A 25,597-nucleotide genomic window follows, 5' to 3' on the forward strand; every position below is an offset into this window, starting at 1 on the left:
CCCAAATCTACCCTATCACTCCATAATGTCTACATGCCCAAATTCTATTTTCCACACAGGACTTGTCCCCAGTTTGCCTTTTAAAAAAAAAAAAATTTTTTTTAATGTTTATTTATTTTTGACACAGAGAGACAGAACATGAATGGGGGTGGGCAGGGGAGGGGGGTGGGAAGAGAGAGAGGGAGACACAGAATCTGAAGCAGGCTCCAGGCTCTGAGCTTCAGCACAGAGCCTGACCTGGGGCTCGAACTCATGAACCATGACATCATGACCTGAGCTGAAGTCGGACGCGTAACCGACTGAGCCACCCAGGCACCCCCCAGCTTGCCTTTCTAAATGTTCTCCACCCTTCTCCAGCTTGCTGTCCCCCAGAGGGCTGACCTGTATGGCTTAGGTCAGCAGACTCCCAAGGCTTTGGCTTCTAGTTCGGTTCAGCCAGTAGGGGTCCCAGCAGGTGATGAGACAGGAGGATGTGAGGTCAGGACAGTTTCTCCCCTAGTGTCTTCTCTGTGAGGCCACCTGGGCTGTCTGTCTTGACTGAAGCTCTTTGCTCCTCATAAGGCAGCATTCTCAAGTAGGACTCTTGTGGGCTTCAAAACCACCGCTGCTCCTTGGCTCTTTGGGCCTAGAGGTCATAAAGGCTTTACTGTTTATAGCCCTGGGGGATTGTATCATCTTTTGTAGTTCCTGTATATCCCTAAGCCCCTTTTCAATAGACCCCTTGTTAAACTGCCCTCAAATTATCTTCCTGTGATTGTGTGATCTTTTGGGACTCTGATATATTTTTCCATTATGAAAACTTCACTGAACTGTCACAAAACTTGATTTCTATCCCTTTGAACGTACTTTTCTGTTGCAGCTTACAGTATTTGCATACATGTTTTAAGTCTGACCACTGGAATCACTCAATGAATGCTAAAAGAATGGCTGAAAGGCAAGGACACAAACAAGAATATTATGATACCGTTTAAATTTCTCTTAGACTTGTTGATCTGTTACTGCTATTTTAACCTTAAAACCAAAATCTTTCACATTAGAGGGTAAAGTATACTGTCCTTCTGATTCATTCAGTTGGGGCGGGGGGTCTGAGCTGTCTACAGAACCACAAGTCCTGTCTCTATCTTCTCCTCCTCCTCTCACACGTGTCAGGATGTGTTCTGATGGTGCGTCTTCATGTGTGCTGCAGGCCTTTCTCCGTAGAGCCACCTGTTGGAACTCTTAATGTGGGAGAGTCCATGCAACTGGAAGTGGACTTTGAGCCACAGACTGTGGGCAATCACAGCAAAAGACTTATTGTGCATTATGACACAGGTATGTGTTATTCTTTGTCCAAAGTTCTACATGTTAAGAAAGGTCAAGTGGAAAATATGGTGAAGCAGAGTAGCAGGTGGTTATTTTGGCTGCATTAGAGTAAGCTAAGAGCCACAAGGTAAAGAACCGAAGAATGAATGTCTCCAGCAGAAATAATGTTGATCCAGATAGAGGTCCCACCTGACTGGTTTCTCCAGTGCTTGAAAGCCTGAGAAATACAGAGCTCTGGAAGGAAAATATACCCTGCAGTCACACAGATAGTTTAAGGTTATTTATGTGTACATGGAACTTGAAGGTAAATTAATACCATGTTTTCCATTTGATTTATTACTGCATTTGTCTAACATCATAAAAATGTGAACTCCAATTCAGAATGTTCTTGTGTGTACCCACTAGTCTATGTAAGGCCCAGCTGCTTTAATTCTTGGAATGTGCAAGTATCTTACTTAATGTCTTACTTAAATGTAGTACTGTGTCTACTGCCACTAGCATTTTTTGAAGGCCACAGTCTGTATAATCATGAAAATTATACAATTGTTTTTGCTAATATTTAATTTATGGTTGTGTGGACTGCATGTACGTTATGCAAGTCCCCAAAGCTGGTTTTCAAATTAATATTTTACCATTGCCATTTATTATTTCATGATTTTTCTCATTTTCCTCTCACTTTTTCTTTAACCATTCATGTTTATTGACCCAGATTGTCTGCATCAGAAGGCCACTGTAGGCAGAAAACACAAGGCACAGCCAGGGGAAGAGTAACAAATGATGTGTAGTTCACAGTTCAGACTTTCTGGCTTTGTGGATGCATATCTGAGCGGGACGTTCGAGTCCTTGCCTATGGACCTGTGGTTAAGCGGTCCAAGTTCCACATTGCCTGGCATAACAGCGACACATACCCAGTGGTACCATCCACGTATCTTATCTTTTAGTGTAGGACAGAATTCCCTGGCTGCTCTCAAGACAAACGTGATCTGAACCAGCTTAAGCAAAAAGGGGAAAGCTTTGGCCCATGTAATACAAGAGAGGAGGGTAAAAAGCACAGTTTATAACACAGCAGGGACATCCATTTTTCCGAAGTAGTTGCGTCATTTTACACTCCCGCCAACAAAGTGTGTGACTTCCAATTGCTTCACATCCTTGCCAATAAAGTGTTCTTTTTTTTTTCCCTCCTGCTACCACATAGTGTTGTCTTGATCATTTTAGACATGCAAGTAGTGTCAAGGTAGGTCCTCTAGTGGTTTTAATTTTCATCTGATTAATGATGTTGAGCACCTTTTCCTGTGCTTTCTGGCCATTCATATATCTTTTTTAATGAAGTGTCTGTTGAAGTCTTGCTCATTTTTTATTGAGTTGTTTTTCTTTTATTATTAATTTGTAAGAGTACTTTATAACTTGATATTCTCAGTACTAACCATTTGTCAGATATATGTGCCGTTAATATATTCTTCCAGTCCGTAGCTTGCCTTTTCATTCCCTTCATGTTTCTTGATCAGCAGAAATTTTTAACGTTGATAAAGTCAGCATTCCCAATGATATTCCTTTAAGATGAATGCTTTTTGCCTTCTTGCTAAGAAATGATTATCTTCTCCAAGATCACAAACATAGTCTCCTATGTTTACTTTTAGAGGGTAATAGTTGTAGCTTCAGTGTTTAGGTTGATGGGTGTTCTTTGAATTCATATATGTATATGTGTGAGGTAGGGGCTGTGTTTAATTTTTGTTCCCCATACAGATTATTGGCTCTTCTCCCTTCTATTATCTTGTTCTGGAATTCCAATTAGTTACTCTATTGTTCTGTTTCTATTACTACTTTACTATTTATTCCTTTTAACCTTTATTTTATGTTTTCCATCTCTTTGACTCTGTAGCACTTCTCTGGATACTTTCTTCTCCATTCACTAATTCCCTCTTCCATGAAGTCTCATCTGCTGAGGTTTTTTGTTTTTTTGGGTTTTTTTTTAATGTTTATTTGTTTTTGAGAGAGAGAGAGAGCAAGCGAGCAGGAGGAGGGCAGAGGGAGAGAGGGAAAGGGAGACACAGAATCTGAAGTAGGCTCCAGTCTTTGAGCTGTCAGCATAGAGCCTGACGCAGGGCTCAAACCCATGAACTGTGAGATCATGCCTGAGCCGGAGTTGGACGCTTAACCGACTGAGCCGCCCAGGCACCCCTCATCTGCCGAATTTTAATTTTTCCCCTCTTGCATGTATTTTGCTTTCTGAAATTTTATTTGGTTCTTGATTAAATCTGTTCTTAAATCTGATTTCTCTCTACTCTTTCATTTTTCAAGTTTCCCTTTTATTTCTTAAATATGTTAAACATCGTTATTTTCGTTCTGCATCTCATCACTTAAATATATTATATCTGCTTATTTATTTATTTAGTTTCTGTTTATTGTTTATGATGGTTTTCAACCACAGTATCTATAGGGGAGGAAAAACATATTTTTCCTCCACCCTTCTAGGCTTTTGGGTGGGGCCCTGTAACAAAGACAGATCAAGAAGAGAAAAGCATACACTTATTTAATATAAGTTTTCCTTTGATGCAGGCAGGCTGAGTCTGGGGACCCAGAGGGGTCCTGCAGGAGCAGCCAGGAGGGTCCTCGGCTTCATGTAGGAGGGAAATCAAACATGAGCCCACAGGAAATAAGAGCAGAATTTATTGAACATATAGAGAGCTCAGATACAGACACAGCATTCGACAAACTCAGAAAGGGAAGGAGGGGGTCTTGTCTTTGTTCGGATTCTGGTATACGTGTCCCCTCAGGCATCCAGGAACTGGTTAGAAGACCAAGGCCCAGGTGTTATTCTTGGAGCCAGGGAACCTTGGCATCAGGAAGTATAGAGCCTTGGTCTGGAATGCACATATGCTGGCTTCCTCAGGTCCTTCTCACCTGGCCCTTCCTTAGATATCATCTATTCTAGAGGAATCATGAACTCCTTGTCCCTTACCAGGAGGGCATTCTGAGGCATGTGTAAAGTGGGCTGGGGTTGCATGTGCTGGCAAGAACAGAAAGCAGGAAGAAGAACAAAAGCTGATTTTTATGGGGTCCTTCCATTTCCCCATCTCACCTTGGCATGGGAGCTTTCAGAAAGAAATGAAGACCTTGAAGAAGTAGTTAAACCTGGGTATTTTTTTGCTAGGTTTGATGAAGAGTAGAGTTGTGGAAAAATGTGTTAGGACCAAAACGGGTATGAGCTAAGTGTAAACTTGGGACAACAACTTCCTCTCAATGTCCCTCTGTCTCCAGACAAGTCTGCTCCTTTCATCCAAGTACAGGAGGGTACTTCTCACATGTGGGTCTTACGGCCTGCTTCAGTGGAAGATCAGAAAATCCTTTCTTATCTGCCGTTTCTCGGATTCCTTCCACTTGAAATAGGATGCCAAGGTGTGCCATATTTTGGGACAGTGTGTGCTGAACCCCATCATACCTCCTGCCCTTTTGTGTTTTGTAAATTCTGGATTTAGCATCCCCACTTCAGTCAGGCCCTCGACTTTATCTGCCATCATATGCACACAATGCAGTAGTTAAAGGAGAGGCTCAAGGGTTAACAGAAGCCATTACAACAAAAGACAGCCTTGGTACTACATTATTTCCTACAATTCTTCACCTCACTTTGATGTTCTTATTATCCTATAGGGTTAGGGATCAATTTTAAAGTAGTTTAAAAAGTATTTTGTTGAGAAGTTTGGTTATTTCAAACCTCAGTTTAATTTGCTGGTAAAATTGACTCCAATTTATGTCTTTTTTCACATCATTCAGCATTATTTATTTCCTACTATTCTGTAATCCTCTCCATATATCATATTATAAACACGGTTTATCCCTTCATGTATTTACGTTTTCTCTAGTTTTTCTCAACAGTTTTCTGGGTAGAAGTCTCAAACACTGTGGTTAGATTTATTCCTATACATTCAATATTTTGTATGTTTGTGTAAGTGATTTTTTAATTACATTTTTATTGAGGTATAATTTAGGCACAATAAGATGCACAGATGTTCACTGTACAGTTTGATGAGTTTTTTCACGTGTAAATACCTGTGTAACCACCACTCCCTGTGAGACAGAATATCCACGGCTTCCGAGAGTGCCTCATGCCCTCTCCAATCAGTCTCTCCATCTCCATCCTAGACATTTGGGGTCCTGTCACTCCATATTAGTATTGCTTGTTCTTGGACTTCAAATAAATGTGCTCACATAGCACATCCTCTTTTGTGTCTGGTTTCTTTCACTCAACATAATGTCTTTGACATTTATGCATGTTGTTGCATGTATCAGAAATTCCCTATTTGCTCCTGAGAAGCATTCCACTGTACAGTTATACATAGTTCATTCATTTTCCTGTTAGTGTAACTTTAGACCGTTTGAAGTTTGGGGCGATTATGAACAAAGCTTTAATAACAATTCTTGTACGAGTTGTATGTGTGCGTATGTTTTTACTTTGCTCAGGTCAATGTTTAGGAGTGGAGCTGCTGGGTCCTAGAGTAGGTATACGCTTAACTGCTTAACTTTCTGCGAAACTTCCAAGCAGTTTCCTAAAGTGGTTGAAGCATTTTCCATACCGCAACCCGCCCCCACCCCAACACTGGCAGTGGATGAGGGCTCCAGTTACTCCACATTCTCATCAACTCTTCCTCATTGTCAGTCTTTTATTTTTAGTCATCCTACTGGGTATGAAGTTATCACCAGCCAAATGTCAGCAAAAGCCTATGTATTTCATTTTTAATTGGCATTTCTGTATATGACTAATAATGTCGAGTGTCTTTTCACGTGCTTTGGACCTTTTTATGTTTTCTGTTCTCATGTGTATTCAGATTTTTTTGCCTATTCTTTATGGGGTTGTTTGTCCTTTTGCTTTTGACTTGTAGTTTTTAAAAATATATTCTCAATATAAGTCTTTCAGAAATAATTATTGTGAATATCTCCTCACAGTGGATTATTTTTCTAATTTTCTTAATGGTGTTTTTTCGTTAGCAAAATAATTTAATTTTTATGAAGTACACTTTATCATTTTTTCCTCTTATAGATAGTATGGTATTTTTCTTCTAATTTTATTTTCTTAATTTTGGAGGGTATATCAAAAAAGGAGTTGACTTTTGTATATCGGTCTTTTATGTCTTCTCACCCTGATAAATTAACTTCCTGACTCAGTTTATCTGTAGATGATTTTAGATTTTGTATATATACAATCAGGTAATCTGCAAATAATGATAATTTTATTCTTTTTCAATCCTTAAACCTTTTATTTCTTTTTCTTTCTTGCAGAGCTAGGCCTTTACCACAGCGTTCAATAGTAATGATGATGGCAAACATCCTTCTCTTGCTCTCAGTCTCAGAGGGGAAATACTCAGTGTTTCATCATTTAGTATGATGCTTTTGATGGGCACTTTATCAGATTAAGAAAATTCCTTTCTATCTCTAGGTTTCTAAGACCTTTAATTTTGAACAAGTATTGACTTTCATCCATTACTTCTGTATTTTTTGAGATGATCATATATGATTTCACCTTTTCATGTAATGGCTTTGTCTTTAATCTGAAAAAACAAATTGGTCTCATAAAACAAGTAGGGAATTATACTACTTTTTTTATTCTCTGGAAGGGTTTTGTTGTCATTTCTAATATTCATGTTATTTTTTCTTTAAGTGATTGAAAAATTCATTTTTCAAGCTATCTGGGCCTGGAGACTTTTTTTGTATGAAGGTTGTAAGTTATTCAGTTATTCAACTTATTTAGTACACTTAGATTTACTCAGATGTCTCTTTTTTTTTTTCTTGTATAATTTTTGGTAAACTTTTTCAAGGAATCTTTGCATTTAATCTAAAAATTTTAATTTGTTGACATAAAGTTTATCATAATAACCCCAAACTTTGTAATGTCTGTAGGATCTATAGTGATGTCTCCTCTTTCATTACCGGTATTGGTAATTTCTGCCTTTTCTCCCCTTTCTTTCTTTCTTTCTTTCTTTCTTTCTTTCTTTCTTTCTTTCTTTTTCTTTCTTCTTTCATGAATTTCAACAAAAGCCTTTGTGTTGTTAGTGTTGCTACTGGATGAAAGTGAAAAGTATGAGTGTTAATAAATTTAGTCACTGATACATTTCTTCCACCTGGATCTCTGTATCTTTGTGAGTATCATTTTTGTTAATGTCAAACCCTAAAATTAAGTATTGGAAAAAATGTGGCCTTAGAATCATGTTTTGATACTATATCACAAGAATGAAGTGTAGTCAATCTTTTGTTGGTAAACACATCAAATAAGTTATCTTTAAGATATTATTCATGTTTAACTCATCTTTTTAAATATTTTGGGTCATATTTTTTTAAATGTGTATTTATTTTTGAGAGAGAGAGTGCAAGCAGGGGAGGGGCAGAGAAAGAGGGAGACACAGAATCCGAAGCAGACTCCAGGCTCTGAGCTGTCAGCACAAAGCCCGACGTGGGGCTTGAACTCATGAACTGTGAGATCATGACCTGAGCCGAAGTCGGACACTAAACTGACTCAGCCACCCAACTGCCCCTGAGTCATATTTTTAATACATTTCACATACGCGTACTCTAGTATATTATGTATAGTATATATATAATTTATAAACAAATAAGTGCACATGGTAGGAGTATAATGTCAAAAAATTTTATTTGGTTGGGTTTTGAGGCTAACAGCTTAGAGTGCTCATAGATCAATAGAATCAAAGCTTGAGAGAAGATCTAACTAATAATCAAATCCAGTTCTTAGATTTTACAAATGAAAAACTGAAGCTTTAAGAAATTAAGTGGCTTGCCCAACGTTGCATATGGAGCCAGAAGCACTATTAGAACCCAGGCTCAAACTCTAACCTCCTGTGCGGTGATTTCTCCACCAGAGTGGGTCATCTCTCTAATCTGTTGTATCACTCCCTGTGCATTTTTTACTCCCTAAATCCATTGACTTTGAAATGCAGCTGCTTTCTCTCAGTGGCCCTCAATCTGGATTTTACTTTTAGGTAAGTATTTGGATTGGCACCCATACTTACATTTGTAGTCCTGTGCTAAAGGAAATGAATATCTGTGTACTAAAATTTAATCACTGTGGCAAAGTTTATTTCCACACTGTGAGGTTTGTTGTAGACTTTGGTTCACAAATGAAGTCATTTTCGAAAGATTGCGGATAGAAGTAGGTAAACTATCTTGTAGCATTTTTCTTTACATGAAATGAACAGCTAATAAGAATATGCTTTTATCATTATTGTGGGTTATCAATGACCAGAACCTATAACCTTTCATTAGTGAAAAACAGTAATGACTGCCTAAACACAATTAATTAATCATGGAGCTTTTCCAAGCAGCTATGATCATTGCCTTCTCTTTTCACTAAATAAGCATCTGATTGAACTTTCTGCAGCTGTTTAAGTATGAATTGATTTGAGGAGGGACATTTAGCATGGATTTTTTTCACACTTCCCCAAACAATATTCCAGAAGGAGGAGCATTGATAATCCTCAGTGGGAAGTACTCAATCACATTTCTCACAGTTGTGTTTATGCCCTTCAGTTGCTTGCCCTCCATTCTTGATTAAACAGCTAGGAGATTTTGCTTTTTTAGCAATCAGAGTTTGAACCAGTGCTCTAGCCATTAACAAGGTTGAGTGTAAATTTCACCACAATCTAATATTTTACTTATCAGCGATACCTGACCCAGAACTCTTCCCTCCTTTCTTATGCATATGCTCTTCTGTGGTAAAACCAAGTTGTTTAGGGAATTGATTTTAGCCCAGAAATGATTTAGTTACCTTTTTATTATTGTCTAAAACAGAGGAGCTAAAGTAACTTCATACCTTTTATAAACTAATTCCTCCTGAAGAGATTAAGAACACAGTTACTCAAGGGGTGCCTGGCTGGCCCAATTGGTGGAGTGTACGACTCTTGATCTCAAGATTGTGAGTTCAAGCCCCATGTTGGGTGTAGAGATTACTTAAAAATAAAATCTTCAAAAAAATAAAACAACAACTACTCAAGACTACATTCTTAACAAAACAAAACAAAACAGAAACAGAAACAAAAAAACAGAACAGTTGAGTAAACTAGTTCTATCATTTCAATAAAACTGAGAAGTGAAAATATTATTTGATTAATAAAAGACAAGCAAGTGGTAATTGCTTAAATTTTGCACTTTGAACTGGATGTTGAGAAACTTTATATAATCTAAGGGTTCATGGAGATATTAGTATTCAGACAGGCTTTAAGAAAAAAGACATTCTTATTAAACCTTTGGTTACTTGAATGAACCCCCGAAGTAGGACCATAGCACTGTTTTTTATTTAATCCCTGGTGAGGTTGCTGTCACCTTAAAGGTGACATTAACCACTGGCATAATCAGGAAATAGAGCTGATGCACTTGCTCAGCATTTTAAAAGTATTATGTCTCTTACTGAAGAGGAGCTATTTCAATTCAGATGTCAGAAGTTGGCAAAAAGGCTCCTTTCCCCAAAGGCATGATAATGTATTATTATTAAAGATACAAGTAATCATAATATTAGTACTTCACAGGACAGCTTTACAGTCATTTTATATTTTACTCTAATAAACCACAAAGAAGTTCTTTTTTTTTTTCTCCTAAAGGTCAATAAAGGAATACCAAAATACAACATAGTAAGTAATTGAGTGCAATATGTTATCTTACAGTTGAAACTACTAAGTAATATGTATCTGAGCATACCTATGCAGGCTTGGCTGCATAAGCTTTGTTTCAATTGTGTGGTTATTATAGTTAATTGTAAGTGTGTGCTGTTATAATTAGAAAACCTAGCAGAACATAGTTATTACAAAAGAGTAAATGTTGTAACGTGGTTTCAGAAGCAATGGAAACATTCCTTGACCTAGTTTTCTTTTCTTCATTTCTTATTCCATAGCTGAGGATAGGGAATAGCAGAAGTTTGGACACACTGATGGTTAGAGATTGTTAGGAAGGTGGAATGAGGTTTCTGTAAATTACATAGCAAGTGAAGACTCAAGTCATTAGGTGTTTGTATTTAAAGGGACATTAGGGGACTTTCCTTAACTCCATTTATTTTATTAAAAAAACTTTTAATTGATGTATAGTTGACATACAACATAGTAGTTTCGGGTGTACAACATGGTGACTGGACATTTATATACATTACAAATTGTTTGCCATGGTAAGTATAGTTGCCATCTGTCACCATACAAAATTACTGCAGTATTACTGACTGTATTCCCTATTCTCTACTTTTCATCCCTGTGATAATTTTATAAATGAAAATTTGTACCTCTTAATACCCTTCATTTACTTCATCTTGCCCCCCACTTCCCTCCCCTCTGGCAGCCACCATATTGTTCTTTGTGTTTATTTAACTCCCTTTATTTTAATGACGAGTAAACTAAGGCCCAGAGACATTAAATGACCGTATACCCACAATGGAATACTACGTGGCAATGAGAAAGAATGAAACATGGCCTTTTGTAGCAACGTGGATGGAACTGGAGAGTGTGATGCTAAGTGAAATAAGCCATACAGAGAAAGACAGATACCATATGGTTTCAATCTTATGTGGATCCTGAGAAACTTAACAGAAACCCATGGGGGAGGGGAAGGAAAAAAAAAAAAAAGAGGTTAGAGTGGGAGAGAACCAAAGCATAAGAGACTGTTAAAAACTGAGAACAAACTGAGGATTGATGGGGGATGGGAGAGAGGGGAGGGTGGGTGATGGGTATTGAGGAGGGCACCTTTTGGGATGAGCACTGAGTGTTGTATGAAAACCAATTTGACAATAAATTTCATATATTAAAAAAAAAATAAAAAAAAAATAAATGACTGTATACCTAAGTAAAGCTGGAACTTGAACCCAGGTCTTTGGCACCCTCTGAGGCCAGCATACTTTCTCAGTCGTACACTACCTTCCATATAGATGGGGAATACTGCCTTTGCATTGCCGCGATGTGCTGGGTAAGCTCAGTCAAGTCTAGTAAGTTGTTTCCTGAGCCCTTCAGAGAATGAGCACTTCTGATGAAGTTTGATTTAGCAATTCACTTGCATGGTGAATTTGACCCTGCTGTGATGAAGAGATGAGAAACACCCTTTCCATCAACCTGCTAGTTGCTAGAGAATTTATGGCTCCACTCATACATTTTATTTATTACCCTCTGTTGTCTGAAAGTACTGAAACCACAGTATGAAATGTATTGTGTATATAGCTGGCTTCATATTTTTTTTTGTAAAATTAATTTTGTTCTTTTTTTTTTTTGTTCTTTTTTGTTTGTTTGATAGTAGCAAAATGTAATGGCAAGATGTAATGAGACTTCCACAAAACATATTTTTACTAGGACATAATAAATGACCGTGGTTAACCTCATCTACAATGATTACAACGTTCAACCCCAGAAACTAAAAAGGAAGCAAAGTGGGAACAGGCCTTCCAAGGAGACACAAAAATTCCAATGCTGGCAACAGCAACCTTATCCATTCTCACAGGCATAATATTCCTTTCATCCTATCTGTTTTCTCAGTAGCTTGGGATTGGGAACACTTTCTAAGGTTGTAGAAATAAGACAGGAGTTACTGCTTCCTTTACTTTGTGGATCTGATGATTTGGGGAAGATAGATTGAAAAAAAAATCAATATTAGATGGTTTTCAAAAAGAGTATAATGGCTCTTGCTATATTTCTGGAAAACAGTTTTGCAGTGAGCAACTCAAATTGATGACATTAGTCCCTCTGACCCTAGATTTATATGAAATAAGTAAGCCCTTGGATCTTTTCCCTTGATTAGATTTTAAGCAATGAAATAACTTCAAATAACTACAGAAGCACAGAAATAACATAACCAACAGCCATTATATTTAACACATCTCAACATTTTGCTATACACATTTCTTTCAGATATTTTATGGAAAACTAAACTGATAATAGATTTGAAGTTCTCTCATTATTCTTTCCTGATCTAATTCCCATGGCTTAGTCCTCAGAGGAACTGTATTGGGTACATTTTAATGCTATTTTTACGTATTTATCCATAAACAATGTATCTATTGTCTTGAGTAGTTTTAAACTTCACATAAGTGATATCATACTGTATATACCATTTCTCAACTTGACTTTTTCATTCAACCTTATGTTTTAAATATCTAAACACATAGATACAAATAGCTGTGATTCATTTTAACACCATGAACATGCTATAATCTACCTATTCTCCTACTGAATATTAATATGTTCTTCCCAGTTTTTTGCTATTACAAACAGTGCCACAGTGAGTATTTCTGTATATGTCTTGTGCAGCTGGATGAGATTGTCTTTAGGAAGTGTAATTGCAGAGTTATACAGCAAGTATGTCTTGAGCTTTATTGGAAACTAAGTTGGTTAGTCAGGTGGTTGTACCAATTTGTATTTTCATCAGCATTATATGGAAATTCTTGTTTTTTCCACACCACTGCCAATAGAGTACCAAGCAGCATTTCAAACTGTTTGAATTTTGTTAATCTAATTGTTACAAAATAGTATTTTAGTGTATATTTCTCTCATTACTATTGCTATCTGACAGCTTTACATGTTTCCTGAAAGCCCTATAATGCTTCCTTACATTAAAGTTTTGGATGAGTAATGTATTCATGTGTTCAAAAATCAAAAGTTTATATTGAAAGGTGTCATTTCTACTTTACCTCATTCATCCCACACAGCTCTAATTTTATTCCAGTGTTTTTATGCAAATAGATGCAAACATGAATGCATATTCTTAATTTCCCTCCTTACATAAAAACAGCACACTATGAATTGTTCTAAACCTTACTTTTTTTCACTTAATCATATACCCTGGAGATCTTTCCATATCACCTTTTTTAATTTTATTTTTTACTTTTTAAAATTTACTTCCAAATTAGCATATAGTGCAACAATGATTTCAGGAGTAGATTCCTTAGCGCCCCTTACCCATTTAGCCCATCCCCCCTTACACACCCCCTCCAGTAACCCTCTGTTTGTTCTCTACATTTATGAGTCTCTTCTGTTTTGTCCCCCTCCCTGTTTTTATATTAATTTTGTTTCCCTTCCCTTATGTTCATCTGTTTTGTCTCTTAAAGTCCTCATATGAGTGAAGTCATATGATATCTGTCTTTCTCTGACTAATTTCACTTAGCATAATACCCTCCAGTTCCATCCACGTAGTTGCAAATGGCAGGATTTCATTCTTTTTGATTGCCGAGTAACACTCCATTATATATATATATGTATATATACATATATATATATATATATATATATATATATATATATATACACACCACATCTTTATCCATTCATCCATCGATGGACATTTGGGCTCTTTCCATACTTTGGCTATTGTTGATAGTGCTGCTATAAACATGGGGGTGCATGTGTCCCTTCGAAACAGCACACCTGTATCCCGTGGATAAATGCCTAGTAGTGCAATTGCTGGGTCATAGGATAGTTCTATTTTTAGTTTTTTACGGAACCTCCATATTGCTTTCCAGAGTGGCTGCACCAGCTTGCATTCCCAGTGGTACAAATATTTTAACCACTTTTTTTCTTTTGTTTTTACTTAAAATTTTTGCACCATGAAAAATTTCTTTTTTCATTTTTATGTAATAAAATTTCTTAATATGTTTTAGAGGAATCTAGAATTTGAGACATGGTTAGAAAACTTCCCCCTGTAAAGTTACAAATACTGTGTATTGTTCTACTTTTATGGTTTCATGTTGAACACTTAAATATTTTATTCATTTGACATCTATTCTTTTGTTAGACGTAGGGTATGTTTTCTTCCTATGGTTACCAAGTTGTCCCAAAAGCACTTTTTTTTTTTTTTTACAAAAAGTTTATTGTTACACCAATGATTTGAGATGCTGACTTTGTAATATAATACACTCCAACATGTATTTGGGCCTATTTTAACTTTTAATTCTATTCCATTGATCTGTTTCTTAATGCCATTTTAATTAGACTTTATACTATGTTTTAATTCTCTCAGTTCCTATATTATTGAATTTTTAAAATAAAAAATATGGTTTGAATTTTGTCAAATTCTTTTTCAGCATCAATGGAGAACATTATATAATTTTTCTCCTTAGATCTATTCTGAATTAATAGATTTCCTAATAGTGAGCCATCTTTTCATTCCTGGAATAAACTCCACTTGGTTGTGAAGTATCTTTTAATGTGTTGATGAATTATGATTTTTAATTTTTTCTTTAGGATTTTACATTGATATTCAGTTTATGTGTTGGCCTATTTTAATACCAATGTTATACTGAAAATACAATGTTGGAAATGAAAAACTAATTGTATTAGCTTAATAGTAGAATGTACATAGCAGAAGACAGCGCTAGTATACCTGAAAATATCTAAACTGAAGCACAGAGAGAAACAAAAAAGAATGGGAAAAAAAATAGAGCAGAAAGCAAAAGCCATGCAGGACACAGTCAAAAGGTCAACATGCATATAATTGGAGTTTTAGAAATAGAGGAGAGAGTGGGGTAAAAAAATATTTTAAGAGATAATGGCTGAGAATTTTCCCAAAATGCTGAATGACATTAATTCATGGTTCACAAAGCTAAGCAACCACTTGTTAGTACAAACACTACTGAAAACTAAAGCAAAGAGGATGTCATAAAAGGAGTCAGAAGAAAAAAAGACACATTACCTTAAAGGGCATACTAATAATACTGATGACAAACTTTTCAGCTGAAATTATGAAGCCAGAAGATAGTAACATGGTATTATTCAAGTGCTGAAAGAAAAATGATGCTAATTTATAATCCTTTACTTTTTGACAAAATCCTTAAAAATAAAGACAAAACAAAGATATTTATAGACAAAAAAAAGAATGAAAAACTATAACTTTTTGGTTGGCATTGTTTTTTACTTCATCACATTGAAGAAGCCATTCCATTTTTGTTTGTTTTTTTGTTTCCATTGTTTCAGTTGAAAAGTTAGCTGTATTTCTAACCGTGCATCCTTTTGAAGATAATCTGTCTCTTTTGAAGATATATCTATCTTTTCCTCTGGCTGTTTTTAGGATTTTCTCTTTGTCTTTGGTTTTCTTTAGTTTTCTTTTACTACAATATATTCATGTATTAATTTCTCTTAATTTATTCTACCTGACATTTGTTGGGCTTTTTGAATTGTAAAGTGATACATTTAATCAATCCTAGAAAACTCATAACCATCATCTCTTGAAATACTGTCTTTGCTTTATTATATATTTCTTCTCCAAGTTTCCAATTAAACACTTTTATACATTTTCACTCCATCTACCTAGTCTTTTACTCATTCATTGTTCATTTTTCATATATTTTTACTTCTTCATTGCCTTTTGTATTTTCGGAACCACATTCCATTTAACTAATTTTTCATAAAATTATTAAAATTATCTTATTAATCTTATTTTTAGAGATTTAAAATTTTAGGTGATTTTATTTTATTTTATTTCTATAAGAGCCTAGAGTATGACTGTTTTTCACATTTTCTTTTTTTTTCTGTACCTTCTTTTTTTTTTTTGGATTTTTTTTTCAATATATGAAATTTATTGTCAAATTGGTTTCCATACAACACCCAGTGCTCATCCCAAAAGGTGCCCTCCTTAATACCCATCACCCACCCTCCCCTCCCTCCCACCCCCCATCAACCCTCAGTTTGTTCTGTTTTTAAGAGTCTCTTATGCTTTGGCTCTCTCCCACTCTAACCTCTTTTTTTTTTTTTCCTTCCCCTCTCCCATGGGTTTCTGTTAAGTTTCTCAGGATCCACATAAGATCTTTTTCACATTTTCTAGATCTTTGTTTGATTTCCCACTCCTTTTGTATAACTACAAGTTCATCTTTTGTTTCTTTATTATTTATTTATTTATTTATTTATTTATTTTATTATATGAAATTTATTGTCAAATTAGTTCCCATACAACACCCAGTGCTCATCCCAAAAGATGCCCTCTTCAATGCCCATCACCAACCCTCCCTTCCCTCCCACCCCCCATCAACCCTCAGTTTGTTCTTAGTATCTTTTGTTTCTTTAAGTGTAGTTGGTTTTCAGTCTATGTGATGATTCTAGTATATAATTCTTTGTTAATCTGTTTCTGTTTTTCTTATATCTGCTCATTCAAATAAATGGAGTTTTTTTTTCAATATATGAAATTTATTGTCAAATTGGTTTCCATACCACACCCAGTGCTCATCCCAAAAGGTGCCCTCCTCAATACCCATCACCCACCCTCCCCTCCCTCCCACCCCCCATCAACCCTCAGTTTGTTCTGTTTTTAAGAGTCTCTTATGCTTTGGCTCTCTCCCACTCTAACCTCTTTTTTTTTTTTCCCTTCCCCTCCCCCATGGGCTTCTGTTAAGTTTCTCAGGATCCACATAAGATCTTTTTCACATTTTCTAGATCTTTGTTTGATTTCCCACTCCTTTGGTATAGCTTCAAGTTCATCTTTTGTTTCTTTAAGTGTAGTTGGTTTTCAGTCTATGTGATGATTCTAGTATATAATTCTTTGTTAATCTGTTTCTGTTTTTCTTATATCTGCTCATTCAAATAAATGGAGTTTTGTCCTGGTTATATTGGGCTGTGTACTTAAAAAATGTTGAAAATTTTGAAATCTCTGTACCTTTTGGATATACAGGTACTTTCCTCTAAAGAGAAATGAGTTGCTTATGCTAGGCTTCTGAGGGTGAAACCAGTCCATGATTGCCACATCCAAGGACTGAAGTTCCCTGCAAGATACAGACAATTCCAGTGTAATATTTAACTCTGTTAACTTTCTCTATATGTGTTCATATATGTTCTTCCATGCATGCTCATTGATCTTTTTGGTCCTATTTTTCCTAAAATTTTGGCCTGGTAGTTTAGTATCATTGCTGGGGGAAAAAAAATCACATATGTCTCATTTTAAATAGTACAATGAGCCAGACTTGTTTATGGCCTCCTTTGTTTCTTTAAGAAAGGAGCTACTTTTTTTTTTATATCAAATTTATTGTCAAATTGGTTTCCATACAACACCCAGTGCTCATCCCAAAAGGTGCCCTCCTCAAAGGAGCTACTTTTAAAGGGAAGGGGGATGGGGCGCCTGGGTGGCTCAGTCAGTTAAGCTTCCAACTTTGGCTCAGGTCAGATCTCATGGTCTGTGAGTTCAAGCCCCTCGTCCGGCTCTGTGCTGACAGCTCAGAGCCTGGAGCCTGCTTCACATTCTGTGTCTCCCTCTCTCTCTGACCCTCCCCCGTTCATGCTCTGTCTCTCTCTGTCTCAAAAATAAATAAATGTTAAAAAAAATTTTTTTAAAGGGAAGGTGGAAGTTGAAATAAGAATGTAATTGCAAAATAAATAAACTTATTTGTAAAAGTCATAAGGAAAAGAGGGCGCGGTGGCACGCGCCGGTAGTCCCAGCTACTCGGGAGGCTGAGGCAGGAGGATCGCTTGAGCCCAGGAGTTCTGGGCTGTAGCTCGCTACCCCGATCGGGTGTCCGCACTAAGTTCGGCATCAATATGGCGACCTCCTGGGAGCGGGGGACCACCAGGTTGCCTAAGGAGGGGTGAACTGGCCCAGGTCGGAAAAGCCATTTATTTAAAGAATTAAATTAGACTACATAAAGACTCAGAAAAAAAGACTTAGGAAAAAGTCATAAAGAAATTCAAATGTCTAAAAGAGGAAAAAAGTGCAACATGTATGACAAAAAGCTAATTTTTTTTAATGTTTATTTTTGAGAGAGAGACAGAGTGTGAGCAGGGGAGGAGCAGAGAGAGAGGGAAGCACAGAATCCAAAGGAGGCTCTAGGCTCTGAGCTGTCAGCACAGAGCCCAACACAGGGCTCAAACCCACGAACTGTGAGATCATGACATGAGCCAAAGTTGGACGCTTAACCAACTGAGCCACGGAGGCGTCCCAAAAACTATTTTCTTAATATCAAAAAGATCTCGCAAATTGATAACCAAAAGGTAAACTTCTCAAAAGGAAAACCACCAAGGCTAAAATAGGCTTCTCACAGAAAAAAACTACACACACGCACACACACACACACACACACACACACACACACACACACACACATATCGAATTAATAGATGAAAAGATGTTCAACATCACCCATAATTAAGACTATGCAAATTAAAACAACGAGTTTTTCCACCTACCAGATTGTTAAATTTAGCTAATCAGAAAGTTTAAAAGTTGACAAGAATTCTTTCTTTCCTTCTTTCATTCATTCATTCATTCATTCATTCATTTTTGAGAGAGAGAGAGTGCATGAGGGAAGGGGCAGAGAGAGAGGGGGACAGGGGATCTGAAGCAGCTCTGTGCTGACAAAAGTGATCCTGATGTGGGTCTTGAACTCACAAACTGTGAGATCATGACCTGAGCTGAAGTCAGATGTTTAACCAACTGAGCCCCCCAGTGTCCCTATTTTGTTTTCTTTCTATGTAACTACTATGTAATTATGTAATCCAGATAGAATGTGTGTGTGTGTGTGTGTGTGTGTGTGTGTGTGTGTGTGTGTTTCATTTTTGTTTTCTTTTCATTGCTGCTGTTTAAAGAAGTGGTTCCTTTCAAGTAGTCAGCTTTTTACTAATGTAGTTAGTTATTCTTTTTTTCTGATCTCCTTTGATTGGACTTAGATCCTTGCATGATGTTCAGCTCTTCCCAGATATTACTTGGTATAGTTACTTTAAGAATCATGGGCACCTGGGTGGCTCAGTTGGTTAAACATCTGACTTTGGCTCAGGTCATGATCTTGTGGCTCATGAGTTTGAGCCTCACATTGAGCTCTGTGCTGATAGCTTGAAGCCTGGAGTCGGCTTCACATTCTGTGTCTCCCTCTCTCTCTGCCCCTTCCCTGCTTGTACTTGTTCTCTCTCTCTCTCAGCCATAAACATTAAAAAAAAAAAAAGAATCAGAATTCTGGGGAGCCTGGGTGGCTCAGTCAGTTGAGCCTCTGACTTCAGCTCAGGCCATGATCTCATGGTTAAGAGTTCGAGCTCTCCTTTGGGCCCTGTGTTCTCAGTGCAGAGCCTGCTTTGGATCCTCTGTGTCCCTCTCTGCCACTCTCCAACTTGTGCTTTCCCTCTCTCTCAAAAATAAATAAACATTAAAAAAAAAAAAGAAGGGTTCTGGGTGGCCAGGTGGCCCTAGGTAGCTGATTCAGTTAAGCACTGGACTCTTGTTTTCAGCTTAGGTCATAATCTCATCGTTCATGAGTTCAAGCCCCACATCGGACTCTGTGCTGACAGTGTGGAGCCAGCTTGGCCTTCTCTCTCTCCTTCCCTCTCTCTCTGCCCCTCCCAATCTCTTTCTCTCTCTTGAAATAAATAAATAAACTTAAAAAAAAGCAATTTCTTATTTAAAAAAGGAATCAGATTTCCAATTCATGTTTTGAATAAAAATGAGGCATGTGGTTATAATTCTAAAACTCAAGTACCCTCGTGGTCAGGCTGTAGAATTTAGAAATGTTACAAAGAAGAAAAGGTCTTGTCATACCCACCATAGAAATTCATATTTTATGTGGTTTTTACAGTGACCAAATAAGATAGTCTGATTCTCTATAACTACACAGTACATAATATTTAAGTTTTCTGATCATGTCTGGTTTCTGGATTGATGGAGGAGAAAAAAGAATAAAATGTCTAGTGCTTGTCCTATCACTTTATCTTGGGGAAAAAATTGCCTAGTAGCATCATTCTAGAATAAATCTCAAAGTGTGTTTATACTTTGTTAATTTCTAGGTGAAAAAATATTTCTATCTCTTTATGGAGCTGCCATAGACATGAATATAAGGCTGGACAGGAATTCCTTGATCATTGAGAAAACCTACATATCTCTGGCCAGTCAGCGAACTGTAACTATTCACAACCGCAGTAACATCATTGCCCATTTCCAGTGGAAGATATTTGCTACCCAGGAAGAGGAAGACAGAGAAAAGTATAGGTTTGTAAGAAAAACACCTATATGCTATAATTTGGGGGACCTCAAAGCTCAGTTATTATGAAAAATCAGTGACTTTTGTGGTAAGTTTTTAACCACCTCAAACAAGGTCAGCTTTTTATAGCTTGGTTCCAGTGTATGATGCTCCTTTTTTCATTTAAAGAAAAGAATTTAAAAACTTGAATTTCACTTAAAGAATTTCATTTAAAGAGCTATGTGGAACACAGTATTGCCCATCCTCAGTTCATCTTAACCTGGCTTTAATTTATTAGTAGCTAAACTCCTGGATTTTAAAGACCAAATATATCAGGGGCACCTGGGTATCTCAGTAGGTTAAGCATCCAACTCTTGGCTATGGCTCAGGTCAGGATCTCACAGTTATGTGGATTTGATCCCAGACAGTTGGGCTCTGTGCTCACAGCGTGGAGCCTTCTTGGAATTCTTTCTCCCTCTCTCTGCACTGTCTTTGTCTCTCTCAAAATAAATAAACAAACTTTAAAAGAAAAATGAAGACCGAATATATCATTTTTTCACTGTTCTTTCAAAACTAACCTACAGGTCTGTATTTTGTCTCAATCTCTAATCAGATTGGTCAGATTTCATAGTTTCTAAAAATAACCTCTTTTGGATTGGGATCAATGTGAAATTTTTTTTCGGTGAAAAAATATTTCCAGAAAACAAAGAGTTAGGAAAAAGAAAGGCTTAGATATAATGACTTTTATATTTTCAGTTTTAGTAGCATTGCTCGATCCCTGCTAACCATATAATTTAATAATGATTCCTTGTTGGTATCTTTAATCTTCTACTTTTTAAAATGATACTTCAGGCAGTGGAGAAAATTAATGAAATGGAAAACCAAACTCTTTTAACTAATCTCATCACTGTTCAATTTTGAGTATTTCTTTTTACCAAGTCTGTCCTTGCCTCTTTTAAAGTCCAATTTCATTTTTATCTCCTTCCACCCTCCCTGAATTAGCACTTTTGCTGCTTTCATTGGAATTTATTTCAGCCTTTTTTATTTGCCTCTCCATTTTCATTAAAGATTAGCCCTGGGAAGCTTCAAAGCTTTGTTTAAAACCAAGTTAGTATGTGATAAAAGTAAAAGTCTTGGGTCCATGGAAACCAGGCAGAAATCCCCCAGTGTGCTGTCCCTAATTGAATCAGAAGGATCTGTGACAATGGCAGGACACAGTGGACCAGAAGCTTTATCATTCAGACAATGAGCTTTAATCACTGGATTACCACTGTGCCATCTTTAAAAAGTGAGAAAAGAAAAGGCTTTCCTGCTTAAAAACTTCAGTTTGCCTCATACCATAGAAATGCCAGTAGTTCAAAAGGCAAGAGAAAATTGCTCATCCACTGCTTCATTTGTCCTGATTCCTTCGTTCACGAGTGTACCAACAATGAGAATGGTCCAAGCATGTTTAAAGATAAAATAGGAGAGCAGGTACAAACACAGAGATGCCAGTAAACCGTGTTTCAATATCCTGCTTGTCCTGTGGGCATAATCTTTTTGGGAGGATGGGTGCACACTATCAGAAGGAAAGCCAGCTTCAGCTTCAACTATGTGTGTTTGACTATATGTATAAGACATGACTGATGCCATGCCAATGTCCAAAAAGTGTTTAAGGAAGTTAATTTAAATAGTTGAACTTAAGAAAAAAAATTCAAACCAGTTATTATCAGAGATGCCAGGGATAGAGAATATAATTTCAACTATACATGGATGGACATTTCTTTCTTTTTTCCCCTCTACTTTACCTCCCCTGATACTCATGCCCCTATTTCTTTCATATTATTCTGAGGCTTATTTTTCCTTTTCTCTTGTGTTGTCTTTCTTTTATTATCTCTCTTGGTCTATTATTTCCTATAGTATTTTTTTTGTAACAAAGGAATAATATGGAATAGTATTTCCATAACCATGATTGGAAGCCTCCTTTCATCATCTAAGACTATGCCCCTCCATTAAATAATGAACTTGAAAAGTGGTTTCAAATGCCTAAATAAGAATACTTCCATTTTCACTTTGGGAGTCATGGCAGCCCAACTCATGTTTCTCCAAACTGGATTGGTTGATCTAAGTGAAGAGTTTATTGAGTATGCTGCTCCTTACCTTCTCCCTCCCCCTCTCCTAGGGCCAGATGGCTAGGGCAAGAGGTAAAATAGAGAGGATACAAAGCCATTTATGCCCAATTGCTTATTTGACCAGAGTGTCTTTTCTGTTTTATGCCTGTCTTGTGCCTTGATATATCCCCAAATCTGCCACAACTTTCATTTTTTAATGTATTTTTAAAAATCAAAGTTCATGTTGTTAGTTATCAATTTTTGTTCTGGACATAACTAGCCATGGAATGATCATCCTCTTGAAAAGCAGGGCAAACACCATTAGTTTGGTCCTCAACTTGGAACAGAGAGGATCTATTCTAAATGGGCTCATGCATATACTTTGAGAGACTACAGTTTCCTTTTGTAGCTCCCCAAGGACCTAAGATTTAATACGTCAGTGTAGATTTCTAGGTGAGACTCAAGAATCTGCCCGCTGCTCTCTAGTTATAATATGGCTTAAAGCTGGTCCTAAGGCATTCATCTTACAGGGGCTGAAAGTTGCTCACTGTTAGGTTGAGAATGCTAATTGCTTTAATGGATACCCTCAAGACCATTCTAGCCATTGCGGTTTCTGTCCTCCAGCATCTTAGTGATGTGGCCTGAGTCAAGACTTGGAGATCTTGAATTTCAGCCTTAATCAGGAGTAGGAAACCCTATTCCTTTCTGGCTGTTTATTATTTCCATTCTAAGAGGGATGACTTCCTCTTTACCTACCAAAACCTCGTGACACGTGTCCATATTTGAGGACCTTGGGCTAATCCTAGGCTCTAGACTCTGACAATGAAGATGTCACTCCCCCTAGGAAGAAGTTCTGGGATTTGTTTCGTTTTTCTTTTTTTTTTTAACCTTCAGAATCAGATATGTGGAACTTTAAGAAGTTTTCCTTTGGGTCTTCATGTTTGTTGATGTTTTTTCTGGGACTTGCAGAGAAATTAATCTCTTCAGAAATGGAGGATTCATTCCTCTCTCCTTGCCTCCTCCTCCTTGTCCTGAGAGATTATAAAACATCCTACAAGATTCTTTTATACTCATTATAATCACAGTTTATTCTATTCAGAGACTTGGCATGGGCTTTTGAGGATTTTTGCTCCCCATTTCTCCATGATGGTCATGGCCATTGTTTTAATAGCATTTGGCTATAATTCTAGATTTGTTCTATACAAGAACTTCAAGAATCCTCGATGGAACCCCCACAAAGTTGTCAGCATGGATTTTTTTCCACACCATTCAGGTGTAGGAAGTGATGTGTTTCTCTAGATAGATCAGTTTTAATTGGACTTTGAACCTGCCCTGCGGCGAGTAATAAATTTAATCTTACTTGTATTTGAGGGGCCCTTCTCTTCTGTAGGGTTGTACAAGAATCTGAAGACTTGAATGGTACTTGGTAAACAGGAAGGGAGATCTCTAGTCTTCAGTTTATAATAGTCATCACAGAGTTGCCTGGTGTCCAGGGTCACACCGTACATTTGAAGTTGGATGGCTTCATATTTTCCATGCCAAGTGTGTGGATATGGGAGTATTTCTCTCTTGAAGCCCAAGGCTCTTAGTTTTTAATCTCCTCAGCACCCAGTTACTATCTTTTGAGGGTGCTGCAAAGGAGCAGGGTCTGTAGCACCTCAACATGAGGGAACATTACTGGTTCAATGCAGCTGTACCTGAGACACATTTCTTCCCCATTCACTATAGTCTATAGGCTGGACTGTACTTGATGCCTGAAGGTGGCTAGCTCTCTGATAAGAGGTTTCCTCACTGTAAAACAGAACCCCCTCTGAATGTAGGAGACCATGAATACCAGCAGGACAAGATGGCCAGACAATAGACTGAGGTATAGAGAATCACTTGTTGGAGTCAACCCAGCTCAAGGTGTTGCATGTTCCCTTCTTAGACTCTCAGCCATGGCTCCAGTTCTCTAATCAGAGGACACAGAGGGAGACATACAGTATATCATGACCCCCTTCGCATTATGTGGTTGTTAGTGATTCATGAATGCCAACAGTGTGGGAGAAGAGCTTTTGGGAATTTTTGTTTTGTTCTGTTTTGTTTTCTGTTGTAAGGTTTAAGGTAATCATTCTCATCAGTTCATGCAGAATTTTCATCCTCGATCCATACAAGACATTTCATCCCCACACTGCACTCCCAATAACCCAATAACCTAAAGAAATGTAATGTTTATGATTCCCATTATTTTTTTAACCAGTCCTTCAGTCTCTCACATCAAATTTACCCACATCTGTTGGTAGTGTGGCTAGCACTTTGATGAACATCTTTCTGGCTATGTCGTTGTTTTTATCCATGATTGTTTCTTCAGGGTGTATCCTAAAGGTAGGTATCAAAATTCCACTCACAGGAGTAAGTGGTTTCCCTTCTCTCTGTGGACTGAGGTCTCTTTAATTTGTCTCAGCAGTGTACAAGGTCTGCTGCTCTGGTTACCTTGGACGCTGCTTTCAAGCTAGCAATGAAAAGGAAGCCCGTGCATCCTCTGATGCTTTCTTCCTCGGGACCAGAACACATTGAACCCATTTCTTTGACTTCTTTATGTTCTGTGACCAAAGGACCCTGAATGCTAAAATTATAAAAAAGAGCTATTTGACATTGCTAAACATAACGGTTTGCATGAAGTCATTTAGAAAATAGTTGGGGCTGGGACAGGGATTTGGTGACTCAGGGTTCTTACTGAGCACTCACTTAACTAAATAAGTTGTCTCTCACCATTGATAATACCAGTAAAATGCTGGAAAATAGTCATACATCCTGGGAGGAGATAGAATTCAGTCTTCTAAGTGCAGGTGAAGTAACAGATACTAGGAGTACTGTGAGCACAGCTCTGGTGAGGGTAGTGAGGAGAGGGTTGGGAAAGGCTGCTTTTCTGACTTACCACAATGGATGTTAAGAGCTAGAAGGAGAGAAAAGAGGAGCTCACTTTAGGTGTGGTTTGAGCATTTTAAAAGCTTTACAGCTTGGTAATTGCCTATGCTTGACCCAGGGAGAAAACTTGTATTTATTGAGTACCTGCTGTGTCCTAGGAACTGCACCAGGTCCTTATTCATGTTGAATCGTCAACACATCTTTATGATGGAGGAGCTCCTATTATTTCTGTTTTTTAGGTGAAGGCACTGAGGCTTCAATAACACCCAAAGTCATAGAGCTAGTAAATGGTAGTAGCATCAGTAACCAAGACTGGTCCTTGCTGGTTCCAGATTCTTTTCTCTAGGGGACTAACAGCTGAGAAAGAATTAGAGCTAAGCGGGGGCTCCTGGGTGGCTCAGGTCATGACTTCATG

The 25,597-nt window shown here is 37.3% G+C and overlaps 1 protein-coding gene across 15 annotated transcripts in view; it reads left to right on the top strand.

Moving 5' to 3' along the window:
* Positions 1-25,597, top strand: part of HYDIN (HYDIN axonemal central pair apparatus protein) — a 443,605-nt gene that overhangs the window by 146,537 nt on the left and 271,471 nt on the right. For all 15 annotated transcript variants that reach the window (XR_006196932.1, XM_042917620.1, XM_042917622.1 and 12 more), the window contains 2 exons: positions 1,187-1,311; positions 20,013-20,214. Coding sequence is in view for 14 of the 15 variants with exons in the window: in XM_042917620.1 (XP_042773554.1) it covers positions 1,187-1,311; positions 20,013-20,214 (327 nt within the window). In the remaining variant the exon portion in view is untranslated. The remainder of the gene's footprint in view (positions 1-1,186; positions 1,312-20,012; positions 20,215-25,597) is intronic.

Source organism: Panthera leo, chromosome E2 (assembly GCF_018350215.1).
Source record: "Panthera leo isolate Ple1 chromosome E2, P.leo_Ple1_pat1.1, whole genome shotgun sequence".
Classification (NCBI taxonomy): domain Eukaryota; kingdom Metazoa; phylum Chordata; class Mammalia; order Carnivora; family Felidae; genus Panthera; species Panthera leo.